Source organism: Tamandua tetradactyla, chromosome X (genome assembly GCF_023851605.1).
Source record: "Tamandua tetradactyla isolate mTamTet1 chromosome X, mTamTet1.pri, whole genome shotgun sequence".
Classification (NCBI taxonomy): Eukaryota; Metazoa; Chordata; class Mammalia; order Pilosa; family Myrmecophagidae; genus Tamandua; species Tamandua tetradactyla.
In genome coordinates this window covers 110,526,220-110,539,009 of record NC_135353.1, presented here as the reverse complement: position 1 = coordinate 110,539,009, position 12,790 = coordinate 110,526,220, and the positions used below count along the sequence as shown (strand labels likewise).

The 12,790-nt window shown below is 39.2% G+C and overlaps 1 protein-coding gene across 3 annotated transcripts in view; it reads right to left on the bottom strand.

Moving 5' to 3' along the window:
* Positions 1–6,093, bottom strand: part of ARHGEF9 (Cdc42 guanine nucleotide exchange factor 9) — a 187,943-nt gene extending 181,850 nt beyond the window's left edge. The window contains exon 1 of one of the 3 annotated variants that reach the window (XM_077146108.1): positions 5,926–6,093. In XM_077146108.1, coding sequence (XP_077002223.1) covers positions 5,926–5,955 — 30 coding nt within the window. In that variant the 5' untranslated portion in view covers positions 5,956–6,093. The remainder of the gene's footprint in view (positions 1–5,925) is intronic. The other 2 variants (XM_077146102.1, XM_077146110.1) reach the window with 2 other exon arrangements.
* Between the last annotated feature and the right edge of the window lie 6,697 nt (positions 6,094–12,790).

Here is a 12,790-nt window from a genome sequence, read left to right as displayed (position 1 = left end):
CAATAGAATTCATTAGAATGTATGTACTTTCTAAAACATTTTACAGTTGCTTATTTGGTAAAGAAAAGAAAGCAGAAGAGAGAATGGAACGAATAAATATATGTGTGTATTTGTAAATCAACTTGTTAGATATAACTTAAAGAACAAAATGCACAATTTTGAAGCATACAGTTAGATGAGTAAACAAATGTATAAACCCATATTATCATGATTACAATCAAAATATAGACTATTTCATCAGGCCAAAAAAGAATATTTCTGCCCCTCTGCAGTCAAACACTGTTTACAGTTTTTATAATCACTTCTTCCATCTATAGGTAAAAAAATTATTACTTTTTCTTTTTGAACTGCAAGGTTAAAAAAAAACTCTGGGAAATTATTTTCCTACCAGGATGTCCATAAAATCTTTCTACCTAAATCTGTAACCCTCATGTACCTATTAGTGTCAAAAGAAGTTGAAGAAAGAAGAGCTTGAAATTAACAACATCCAATAAATAGCACCTTAGTAACTGTGGCCAGCTCCAAGCGAAAATGAGAACTTTCTTTGAGGACACCTTGTGCCAATACCTGTTTTAGCCCTAAGTATACATATAAACTGGAATAGATTGGTCTAACATCTGGAGCATTTGGAGTACACCTGCCAAAATAACTTGACCCTGCAATGATGCTATGTATAGTACCTTATTCTCAACACTTAAGCAAGAAACCACTGAGCAGGATGTAAATTTTGTATGAATGAAATACTTCCACTCTCAGCCCACCCACATCAAGGCATGACCCAAGCGTTACAACAGAGACTTAAGGCAAAGATTATGGGCTTAGTTTGCTTCTTGTCTGTTTGTTTTCACTTCTTTTTAACCCAAGGTCCCTACCCAATCACAGATGGAGAAGGATTCCTTCTCTTCTCTACATTCTTGTACTTGTGCGAACTCACTCTTTTCTTTCTTTTCTTTATCCCCAAATCACTCGTTTTACTTTCTTGTACCCATCAGTCCTGGAAGAGCTCAAACTTTAGACTAAATGCTTAACTTTCATTTTTAAATTTCCTATGTTTACGCACATGAAATAACTGCACAAAATGCTTTTTCTTAACACATAGACTTAAGAATCACAAAAGTGCCTAATTTTTACACCATTAAAGAAATTTCTTCAAGAACCCTGGCGTTATCGGTCACTATACATATGATAATATACTAATTAGGTACAAATATAAATATATATATATATATAAATGCCTCTTGCTTACAACTCATACATCTAAGGAAATATTTTATATTTACTATCAGTAATACAGTATCAATAAATTAAAATTAATAATATTTAAAGTTGTATTTGGTGTTTACCCGTGGAGGAAAAATCCTCTAATATGAAAATGGTACTGAAGTTTAAAAAAGATTTCCATTTGTGTTTAGTATTTCTGTATTATCTCTAATTTGATCATTGGATATCAATGACCCTTGCAATTGTCCAGACATATCTGATCTTTTCTCATTCTACCATAATTAGAGAAGCGCTATATGTGCCATCATGATGGCAAAGAGGAGTGAGAAAATGTGTGTTTAAATTATTGTCTGCCCTGGTGGCGTGAGAGATGACTCCCAGCGATGAATGCAGCCCTGGCATCGTGGGATCAACAATTCCATCCTGACCAAAAGGGGGAAAAAAGTGTAACTTAATAAAGTATCAGTGGCAGGGAGAGTTCAAACAGAGTCAAGAGGCTACTCTGGAGGTTGCTCATATGTAAGCTTCAGTTAGACTGTGCTACCTATCATAACCTGCCAATCCCGAACCAAGACCATTCCAGCCAAACCTAAAGAACATCTAGGGTAATATATAAGATTCCACAAGGGATCTGTGCACTAGAGTAACTTTCCAGAAACCTACAACCTCCAGATGGGTCCCTGGACTAGTTAAGTCCTGAAACCTAGAGGGCCCAGACTCTCTAGAACATTAGATAGTTCCATCTCCTTATCCCATATTAGCGACAGACCCTTTCAGAATGAAAAAGTTAGAATGGCCATAGCCCAAACACCCCTAAAGAGAAGGATAGAAAGCTCAAAGGTGATGGTGGAGTTATACAGAGAAGATAAGATTTTTTTTTTTTTTTACATGGACAGGCACCGGGAATTGAACCTGGGTTCTCTGGCATGGCAGGCAAGCATTCTTGCCTCCTGAGCCACTGTGGCCCGCCCAGAAGATAAGATTTAACAAATGAATATGGTTGCTGAATCATTAAATTGATATATCTTTTAGTCTCCAGTATCTTAGAGCAGCTAGAAGTAAAAACCTAAAATTGAGGAATTGTAACCCATGTCAAACTCTGAAATATATTCTACAACTAATTGTGGTACTGTGCTTCCAAATTTATTGCTTTTTTGTATATGTATTATTTTTCACAAAAAAGAAAAAAAAGTTGATTGTGATGATAAAAAATATTTATGCCTTCTAGCTTCCTATATTCCGGAGCAACTAGAAGGGAAAATCTGAGAGGATTGTATAGCAGCCCATGACAAACCTGGGATCTGTTCTGTAACTACTTATTGAGGGGTGCTTTGGGAACTATTGCTTTTCTATTTCTTTGCTTTGTATATATATGTTATATTACACTATAAAAAAAGTCATAAAAAAAAGAAAGATTCATTTCAGGTGTCACATACTATAGGTATACTGCAACCCCAAAATACTAATAATATATTACTTCTTTTCCAGAACCCATAAAGCAGAGAACCAGTTTGTTGGAATCCATATAGAACCAACCCTCAATTAGATCCACCAGTGGCCAGGAATATTTGTTCTACCACATTGTGTTTTGTTAAAGTTTAAATCACTTCATATTCCTTATCTGTTCAAAACTTACCAATGACTCCTCATCTGACTTAAATTAAATGCCCTATAAAATTGGCCCTCTGTTTCCTCTCTGGTTTCATCTTTTACCATTCTTCCACAAACTTATTTTTCACCCCAGGACACATGTCTCCTTGCTATTCTTGAAACAAACCAGTTGTGCTCTTTCTGGCTGTTCCTTATGTCTACAGCCCTCTTCTCCCAAAAATCCACATGGAGTTTGTTCCTTTCCTTCACATTTCTGTTTGAATTTCCTTTAATCTGAGAGGTTTTGACCAATCTAGCCTATCTAATATATCACTCCATCTCCTGTTTCTCTCTGTTTTCTTATCAGATTTTATTTTCCTACTTAATGCTCAGCACCACTTGACATATTATATATTTATTTGTGTAATTATTTAGTGAACTTCTCCCAAACCTCCAGAACATAAGCTCCATGAGAGTAAGGATTTTGTTTTTGTTCACTGCTGACTCCCCAGCACCTAGAGTTCAGTGCCAATTTATAGTAGATACTATATATACTTTTTTGTTATATGAATTAAGGGTCTCAGTAACAACTATGAGATAAGGTATGCCATTTCCTTTTTACAGGTGAGAATATTGAGGATGAGAGAGGTTTGAGGGTAGCAAACATTCATAGGTGGCAAGTATAAAAGCAAGGCCCTCAACCTCAGACTTGTGAGTCTGAGACCAGCTTTCTTGTAACTCAAGGCACACTACCTAACCCAGTACAAACTGATATTGCAGGTAAAAGCTATGAATAAATATACTGAACGCTTTCCCACCTAGAGTGAACTCACAGTTTAAAACCCTTTATCTACCTAGAAAGATTTTATTCTATAAAATCCTGAATGATGTTTTATGTTCAAGGACCTTGATTTACATGTGACACTTGAAATCAGTTGTCATGGTCAAATGTTCTGAAAAGAAATCTCACTGTTATAAAAAAGCCCAATCCATACTTCAAGTGCCTTGCAAATGAAAGAATGGGGAGTACAGACCTTTCAACTAGTCACATAAAGTGGTGACTAGAGATGTACTCCCTGTTTTATCATAATGAGCCACTAGTTAAAATTTATGCAACATTTATTTCTAGAAATGACAATCTCAGACCTGGAAAGAATTTTGTCAATTGTTAAGAGCTCCATTTAACAGGTGAGAAAATTGGAGCCCAAAGTGATTCAATCAGTTAGTGGCAGGGCCAAGACTGGAAACCAGGTTTTCTGCCTTCCAGGTTAGAATGGAGCTTAATATCTTATCTCTTGAATTCTGGCAAGTGGTTAAACAAATGTTTTCATTGTATAATATCTACCATCAGGGTCACTTAAAAACATCATAATGAGATTTCCCCATCAATCTTTGATTACATAGTCTCCACAACTCTTTCTTCTCTCACACACACAATTGACAAAACTTCAGATTTCTCCATTAATTTTAATTGTTGTCAATGGGCAGCTCTGGGTCTCTATACTACAGTATATTTGAAAGAAGATGGAGGGCTCACCTAAACCTAGCTACGAGAAATGCCAACACTGGCATGTTTCTGTTTTTTTCGGTTTGTTTTTTCTTCAGGCAAAGGTCATGGCATTGGTTCATCCTGAATGAAATCCTTTCCCAAGATCATGATTCTTTGTTCTTTTCTGCCTCTCTCAGCACCATTTGAGTTGAGGGTTCTGTGGAACAGTAGGGAGGAACAGTGACAGAGAATCAAGAGGCCAGGTGCTAGACTCAGTTTTGCCTTCAAGGAGCTGTGGCCCTGGGCAACATTCTCCCACTCTAGCTTTACTGGTTGGATGACAAGATCTCTCAGGTCTTTCCCTGTTTCAATCTTCTCTGATTCTGCAAAACTTTGAAATAGCTTTCATTTGATCACAGGGAAAGAGAAAGGTCTGTTAAAGAGGGTATCTTGAGGCCCTGGCATATAGGAATGTAAACCGAATGCTTTCAAGACCCACTGACCCAGAAGTCTATGAAGCCCTGAAGAAGGGAAGGGGACAGCACCTCTGAATACTGTTCTATCTCGTGCCAGATTCCCTCCTCTCTTCCAGAAGGGAGCAAAACATAGAGTTAAATCTTAGTTTTTGCCTAACTGCTTTGGGCTACTTTCCTTTAGCTGCAGTTTGTGGATGGCAGTGCAGAAGTGTGGGTTGGCATTGCTTTTAGTGCCTGCTGACCCACTCCAACTGCGCTCCAAAACCTTGTAGCCTCTGTCTCACAGCTGAGGACAAAGACATGGTGTCCTCCCACCCCCCAGGACCTTTAACCAGGATTAAGCCACCCCTGGATGAATCAGAGAGGCATTAGGATACAGCCCCTACTTGCTTTCTGCAAAGAGAAGTCATTCCAAGGTCTCCAGGTGGAGAACACCATGGCATAAAATTAACTGTTGGAGGATGACACTAAATAAACACACACACAATCATACATTCCTTAGGAGGGCTGGGGGGTGGGGGTGGGCTCTTCTAACTGAATACAGCCCAGACCCATTTCTCAATGAGCGTTTCTGCAGCTGTCTCCTCTTGACAAAGCTCCAAATGCAGATACCGGTGACCCTAGCCAAAGCAAGGAAGGGCTGCTGAGCTCCCCCAGGTGGCTTTCTCTGAGAGTGACTCCCTGGCCCTCATGCTTTGAGGCTGTCCGGGGCAGGACTTACAAGCAACCTAGTTGGGGGTGCCATGCAGCTCTCCAATGCGGCCCTTCCACAATCCCAGGCTATATGACGCCCGCCCCACCCCCACCCCAGTTCCAGTTGGCTCACCTTATGCGAACCTCACTGCTCCCAAACAGCCCCTCTTTTAGCCCCTTGCCTCTCGGGCCTCACAGATGATTCCCTGGGCGCCTTGTCTCACCCCAATCTCCGAGGCAGGCAGGGATGCGTAAGGGGACGGTGGGTCTTTCCCTGGTAAGCGGGTGAACAGGGACTCCTAAAATGGCCACAGCAAGCTCGCCTGTATCTCAAGGAGGCGGCGAGGGCAGTGGGCAGAGGTAAGGGGGCTCACTGCGTGACAGGTTATAGAGATGATAAGGATGGGGTTCGGGGACTGCGGCTCAAGCAAGGGAAGCCAGGGACCGTGCACTCACCATTCCCGATCCTCCCCTTATCCACTGCATTGTGCCAGCGAAGTCCGGCTTCTCCGAGGCCCGGTAGCTGGCGCGGGTTGCCGCGGGCTGGGCAGGAGTGAGCGAGAGCCCAGCGCCCCCTCCGCCTCCCCTCCCCCACAGCCCTGCAGCCCAATCCCCTCCGCCCTGGACCTTGCCTTCAGTCAGGCTGTTTCATTCCAGCCAGCAGGCTGAGCCTCTCCTCCAGCTGCTCGGGAGGCTTGGCCGGAAAGGCGCATGAGATGGGGGGGTGGGAGGGGTTCCAATGAGCTGCCTTTGTCCCCCACCAAGGCTTCAGAACTGGAAGAGGGCTGCAGGGAGAGAAAGGGGGTGAATAACCTCCATCCCTGAGAAGGCAGCTGCCACCTCAGCCCGGGTCCTGCCACGCTGGAGTTGGATGCTGTTTATTGTGGGGCTACCCAATGGCGTCGAGTCAGCGAAAAGTCCTCTCCAAAGTTGCCAGAGGTGTTGGAGCAACCTCTGGAATAATAAAATCCTGCCCCAAAGAAGCCGTGTCAGCACTTCCCTGCCTGCTCTTTACCAGCCCTCTCTTTTGCATACTTCCCTAGGATCTTCTCTCTTAGTCAGACCTCCTGCGTTTTCTCTCTTGGCTCTTTAATCCGCATTATCGCTTTCACTTCTCAGGACAAACCATGTGGAGGCAGGGATTAATATATACATTTTACAGATAAACAAATAAAAAAAGAAAAGGACCTGTCTAAGGTCACACAAAAAGATCGAGCCTCAGAGTATACCTCAGTAGTTTTCCAAGCTTCCTTCTATTAAAATATGCGTGGGCTGGCACTCTATCTGTCTACCTCACACCCTCAGGGATACCAAAGGTAGCTTCTTGATGGGTGAATTTTCTCTTTGCTTATTTTGCTGAGAATGAGTCAAATGTACATCAGCAAAACAGGCAAACGGAGAAACTACCCACTGCTTCATGATATCCCTAACTGTAAGCAATGCAACCCAGGCTAGCACCTCTCCATCTGCTAAGTTTAGTTTGTTGGTCACATTCACACCCATTATTATTCTATACGATCCTCAAAATAACCCTGAAAGGTAGGCATGACAGAAAGTGTTAATTAGTCCCCTCAACAGATATGAGCACTGAAATCCAGAGATTCAAAGACATCTGCCCAAGATAAAACAGCCAAACCAGACAAGAATCCAAGGCTCCTTGACCTGCAGGTCAGGATGGGCAAGAACAAAATTGCAAAAATAGAGGTTGCAACTGCTGCAAGAAGGAATTAAAGTATGATATCAGAAAGCAGTGCCTAAAGGTGCGTGGCATGAAGATATTACTGGCACACTACCCACACAACCTATTGTTTTCTATTTCCTAGTACAACCTCCACACTTCATCTGTCATTGTTTTGGTCAGACAGAGATGGCCAGAGCTGCTAGTGGCTGCCTTGATCAGCATCCAATCATAGTATGTGTCAAAGCAGAAGCTGAATGGCCCTTGGCAAGGGATTTCTGAATCAAATGGAATTGGCCTGGGTAACCTTTCAACTCCCTCCTCAGTCTGACACTCCAGGTATCAGTGACTCCGCAATGTTATCATTTTCCCACTTCTGGGCCTTCACTCACACTGAGACTCTTGGATGTACCTTGCCAGCCAATCAGCCCATTCAAACTGTCATAACTCTTTAAGATCTGGCACTAAGCACACACAACTAAGAAATATTCCTGAAATACTTCCAGGCTCTGTTTTTATCATCTTTCAACTAACTTCTATAGGACTACAATTTAGCCCTCTTAATTGAAAATATTTTGCTTTCTGGTAATGTGCACATTTTTCTGTATCTTGTCACTTAAATGGAATTATAATTACTTTGAAAGTAGGTTCAATGAATTGCTCACATCGGTATCTCCTACGATAATGACTGTTATAAAGAAGATATCCAATAGAAACTTGTTTTTCTTTATGTATTTTTTGCTATTCATTACAGCATTTGTAGGTTTACAGAAAATTCATGTAGAAAGACTTCCCATATGCATACCTCTCACACACACAGGCTTCCCTATTGTTTAACATTAATGTGATATTATTTTAGCATTAGTGTAATGTCTTTGTTACAATTGGAAAAATATTATCATTATAGTTATACTATTAATTACAGCCTATAGCTTATATTAGGGTTCACTCTGTGTTGTACAGTTCTGTTTTCTTCTGGTAATTTACATATAACTTAAAATTTCCCATTTTCTCCACTTTCAAATATAAGATTCAATAGTGTTTGGAATACATTCATAAAGCACCACCATCACCCATTGCCAACATTTTTCCATCACACCAAAGAGAAACTCTGTACTAGTTAAATGTCAACCACTCATTCCCCACCCCTATCCTGCCCCTGGTAACCTGTATTTTACTTCCAGAATATATTAATTTGCATATTCTTATTTCATGCAAGTGAGATCATACAATATTTGTCCTTTTGTGTTTCGCTTATTTCACTCAACATAATGTCTTTAAAGTTCATCCATGTTGTAGCATGTATCAGGACCGCATTCTTTCTATGGTCAAATAATACTCCACTGTATATATATACCACATTTTGATTATTTATTCATCTGCTGATAGACACTTGGATTACTTCTGTCTTTTGGCAATTATGAATAATGCCTCTATGAACATTGGTGTGCAAATATCTATTCAAGTCCTAGCTTTCAAAACTTTGGGCTACATACCTAGAAGTGGAATTGGTGGGTCATACAGTAATTCTAAGCCCAACTTTCTGAAGAATTGCCAAACTTTTTTCCATAGTGGCTATACCATTTTACATTCCCACCAACAAAGTACAAAAGCTCCTATTTCAGCACATCCTCTCCAACACTTGTTAGTTTCTGTTTTTTAATAATAGCCATTCTAGTGGGGGTGGAATAGAATCTCATTGTGGTATTGACTTGGCATTTTCCTAATGGCTAATGATGTTGAGCATTTTTTCATATGCTTATTAACCACTTCTTGGGAGAGCTGTGTAGTCAAGTCTTTTGCCCATTTTTTTGTTGTTGAGTGGTAAGAGTATTTTATATATTCTGGATATTAAACCCTTGTCAACTATAAGCTTTCCAAATATTTTCACCCATTCTGTAGTTTGTCTTTTTACTTTCTTTTTTGAAAGCACAAAAGTTTTTAATCTGATGAAGTCCATTTATCTATTTTTTTGTTGTTGTTGCTGCTTGTGCTTTTGATAAAAAGTGTAAGAAACCACTGCCTAAAAAAAGCACTCATCTGGTCCTGGGCTTTATTTTGGGGGGAGGTTTTTTTTTTAATGCAATTTTATTGAGAGATATTCACACACCATACAATCCAAACTACACAATCAATGGCTCACAGTATCATCACATTGTTGGGAGGTTTTTGATTACTGATTCAATCTCTTCTTCAATAGAAGATGGTATCTTCTATTTTATCTTGAGTAGGTAGTTCATATATTTCTAAAAGTTTGTCCATTTCATCTAGGTTATGTAATTTATTGACATACAGCTGTTCATAGTATCCTCTTATAGGCCTTTTTATTTCAGCATCATCGATAGTAATGTGCCCCTTTTCATTTCTGTTTTCATTGTTTGTATCCTCTCATTTTTTCTTTGCCATTTTAAGGAATGGCTTATCAATTTATCGATCTTTTCAAAGAACCAACGTTTGGTTTTGTTGATTCTCTCTATTTTTTTTATATTTCTTTTAACTCCACTCTAATCTTTATTTCCTTCTTTTGTTCAGTTTAGGTTTAGTTTGCTCTTTTTCTCATTCTTCAAGCTTTGAGGTTAGGTCTCTGATTTGAAGTCCTTCCTCTGTTCTTAAAAATTAATTTAGTTTTAATTGTGGTCAAATATACACAGTATAAAAATAATTTTTTTTTTTTTTTTTTTGGTGCATGGTCCAGGAATCAAAGCCAGGTCTCCCACATGGAAGGCAGGCATTCTAACCAATGAACTGCTCATGCACCCAGCATAAAAATCATTTTAAGCAGACAATTTGTTGACCTTAAGTACATTAAGTACATTGACAAGACTGTAATTTTCAGTACCATCTGTTTCCAGACTATATTCATCATCCCAAAGCAAAATCTACCATACATTATTTATATTCATGTGGGTTTTTTGTATTGTACCATATTGAGTGCCTTATTTTTTCTATCTGGTTATATTTTTCACCTATATTCCTTATGATTATAATAGGGTTAAAATTTAATATCTTAAATATACAATAATCATATTTGGTTTGAAAACAACTTATCTTCAATGGCATACAAATATTCTTTTCCTACACCCCTCTGTCACACATCATTTTTTTACTTATTAATACTGATATCTTTGTACATTGTATGCTTAAAACCATAGATTTATTGCTACTTTTCATGCATTTGTATTTTAACATCTGTAGGGAGTTAAGAAGTGGAGTTACATTCCTATAAATGCACTACAATAATAGTGGAATTTATAATTACCCAAATGGTAATCTTTACTGCAAGTGTTTATTTCTGTATGCTGCTTTGAATCACTGTCTAGTATTATTTCTTTTCAGTCTGAAGAACATTTTTAGCACTGCTTGTAGAACAAATCTAGTGGTGATGAATTTACTCCACTCCCGTTTATCAGTAAATGTTTCAATCTCCCCCTCATTTTTGAAGAAAAGTCTTGCCAGATATAAAATTTTTGGTTGGCAGTTGTTTCTTTTCAGCACTTCAAGTATTTTAGCCCACTGACTTCTTGCCTCCATATTTGTTTTTTTTTTTTTTACCTAAAGTAGCTATTCTCTAATATTAAAATTTAAGTGCAGATGTTTAAATAAGAACAGCAAAAAATAGGGTTTCATTAAAACAATATATGAATGCAACTTCACAAGTATTTTTCTCTTTCAACCCCAGTTCTGTCCAATGCCACTTTTTTTTTTGCTTCCATGGTTTCTGATGAGAAATTGGCACTTGTACACATTACTTTTCTCTCACAATTTTTAGAACCCTCTCCTTGTCCTTTGCATTTGATAGTGTGATCAATATGTGATGGACTTCATGTTTATTCTGTTTGGTGCTCTCTGGGCTTTTTGGATGTTCATATTCACATCTTTTGTTAAGTTTGAGAATTCTCTGTCATTTCTTTGGGTATTCTTTCTGTCCCTTTCTCTATTTCTTCTCCTTCTGGGACTCCTATATTGCATATATTGGCATGTTTGATAGTGTCCCAGAGGTGTCATAAGCTATTTTCACTTTTTATAATTCTATTTTCTTTCTTCTCATCCTGAATCATTTCAAGTGTCTTTTCTGTGAATTCACTGATTCTTTCTTCTGCTGTCTCCAAAGTGCTATTGAAACTCTCCTGGGCATTTTTCATTTCAGTTACTGTGGTCCTAAATTCTGGTAGTTCTGTTTGGTTCCTTTTAAAACATCTATCTCTTTATTAAGATTTCCATATTGCTCATTCATTGTTTTCCACATATCCTTTCATTCTTTTTCTGTATTTTACTTCACCTTCTTGAGTATTTTTAAGATAAATCTTTTTTAAAGGCTTGTTTAGTATGTCTACATTCTGGTCATCTTCATTGTTCTCTGGATTTTTATCCTCTTCCTGCGGATGGGCCATCACTTCTTGTTTCTTTGTCTTATACTCATTTGTTGCATATTTTACATTTCAGTATTTAAAAATGTTATCTCTAGGATTTATTCCCTGAGATGTCTGTTTCTTGATTGTAACCAGCTAGTGATAAGATAGAGATTTTCTTAAGCATCAGCCTTCCTATCAAAAAGGCCTATTCAAGTTGAATGTAGTGTGAAGGGTTTTCCTTGACTTTCTGGGCCTCTAACTTGTTCTGAGTTTTGCACATTAGTTGTTTTGGAGCTCCTTTGTTCACAGGAGTTTGGTTGTCCCCTCTGTTTCTGAAGAGACAGACTTTCTCCATGTTATTTGAAGACCTTCTCCAGCAAGTCTTTGCCCCAGACTTTCTGCCTTTATACTTTCTTACATTCCTTTCATTGTCTTTAGCTGCTTTTGCCTAGAGGGCAAATTCTAAGAGAAGGGGCACTTTGGAGAGGACTTTCCCAAGTCAGTTTTTCCTAAGCAAAACAGGGCCAGGGACCCAGAAGGGGGCACAAACCAGCTCCAAAGCACCTTGGGAAAGAGATCAAGAAGGGCATCGTGGACTTCTCTCATAGCTCCCCAAAGCTGAGCTTTCCTGGTCTGCCCAGTAAATGCAGCCTTGAGGAAATGCAGTGTCCTTAAATCTCCACTGCTGCCACCCCTGTCCAGTATGGGTTGAAACAATGGCAGCAGCCCCCTTTGTCTGGGGTGTGTTGAAACCAATGCTGTTCTAAAACCAGGCCTCCTCACAATACGAATTTGTTAATCAAAAGCTGTGACCAGTGATAAGCCATTCCTATCCCCGATCTTGGGAAAGAGGACTTTTATGTCCCTGCCTCCAACGAGCTAGCCAAAGGCTGCACCCTAAGGTGGCCTGTTGTGAGAGTGGGTGATGGGCACCAGTAGCCTCTGTGCAGAGAGAGCAATTTACTATCCTTTACTGTCAGCCTCTTCTGTCTTCCCTGGATGCTGTGCAGTGTTCTTCTGGCCGCTGGAGTTTCAAAATAGTTGTTTCAGAAAGGCCCTGTTTGTTTAATGGTTGTTCTGGTGGAAAGACTGTGTCCTGATGCTCCCTATTCTACCATCTTCACACAATCCCCAATAATATTTCCAAAAACTTGGGTTTTTGATTGATGAATTCATTCAACATTATTACTGAGTCCTTATGTGCCATACATGGTGATAAATTTTGGGGATTCAAGGAAATTTCCTCATGGGCCTTACAATCTACTTGGAGTGGGAGTGAGATAGTAAATAA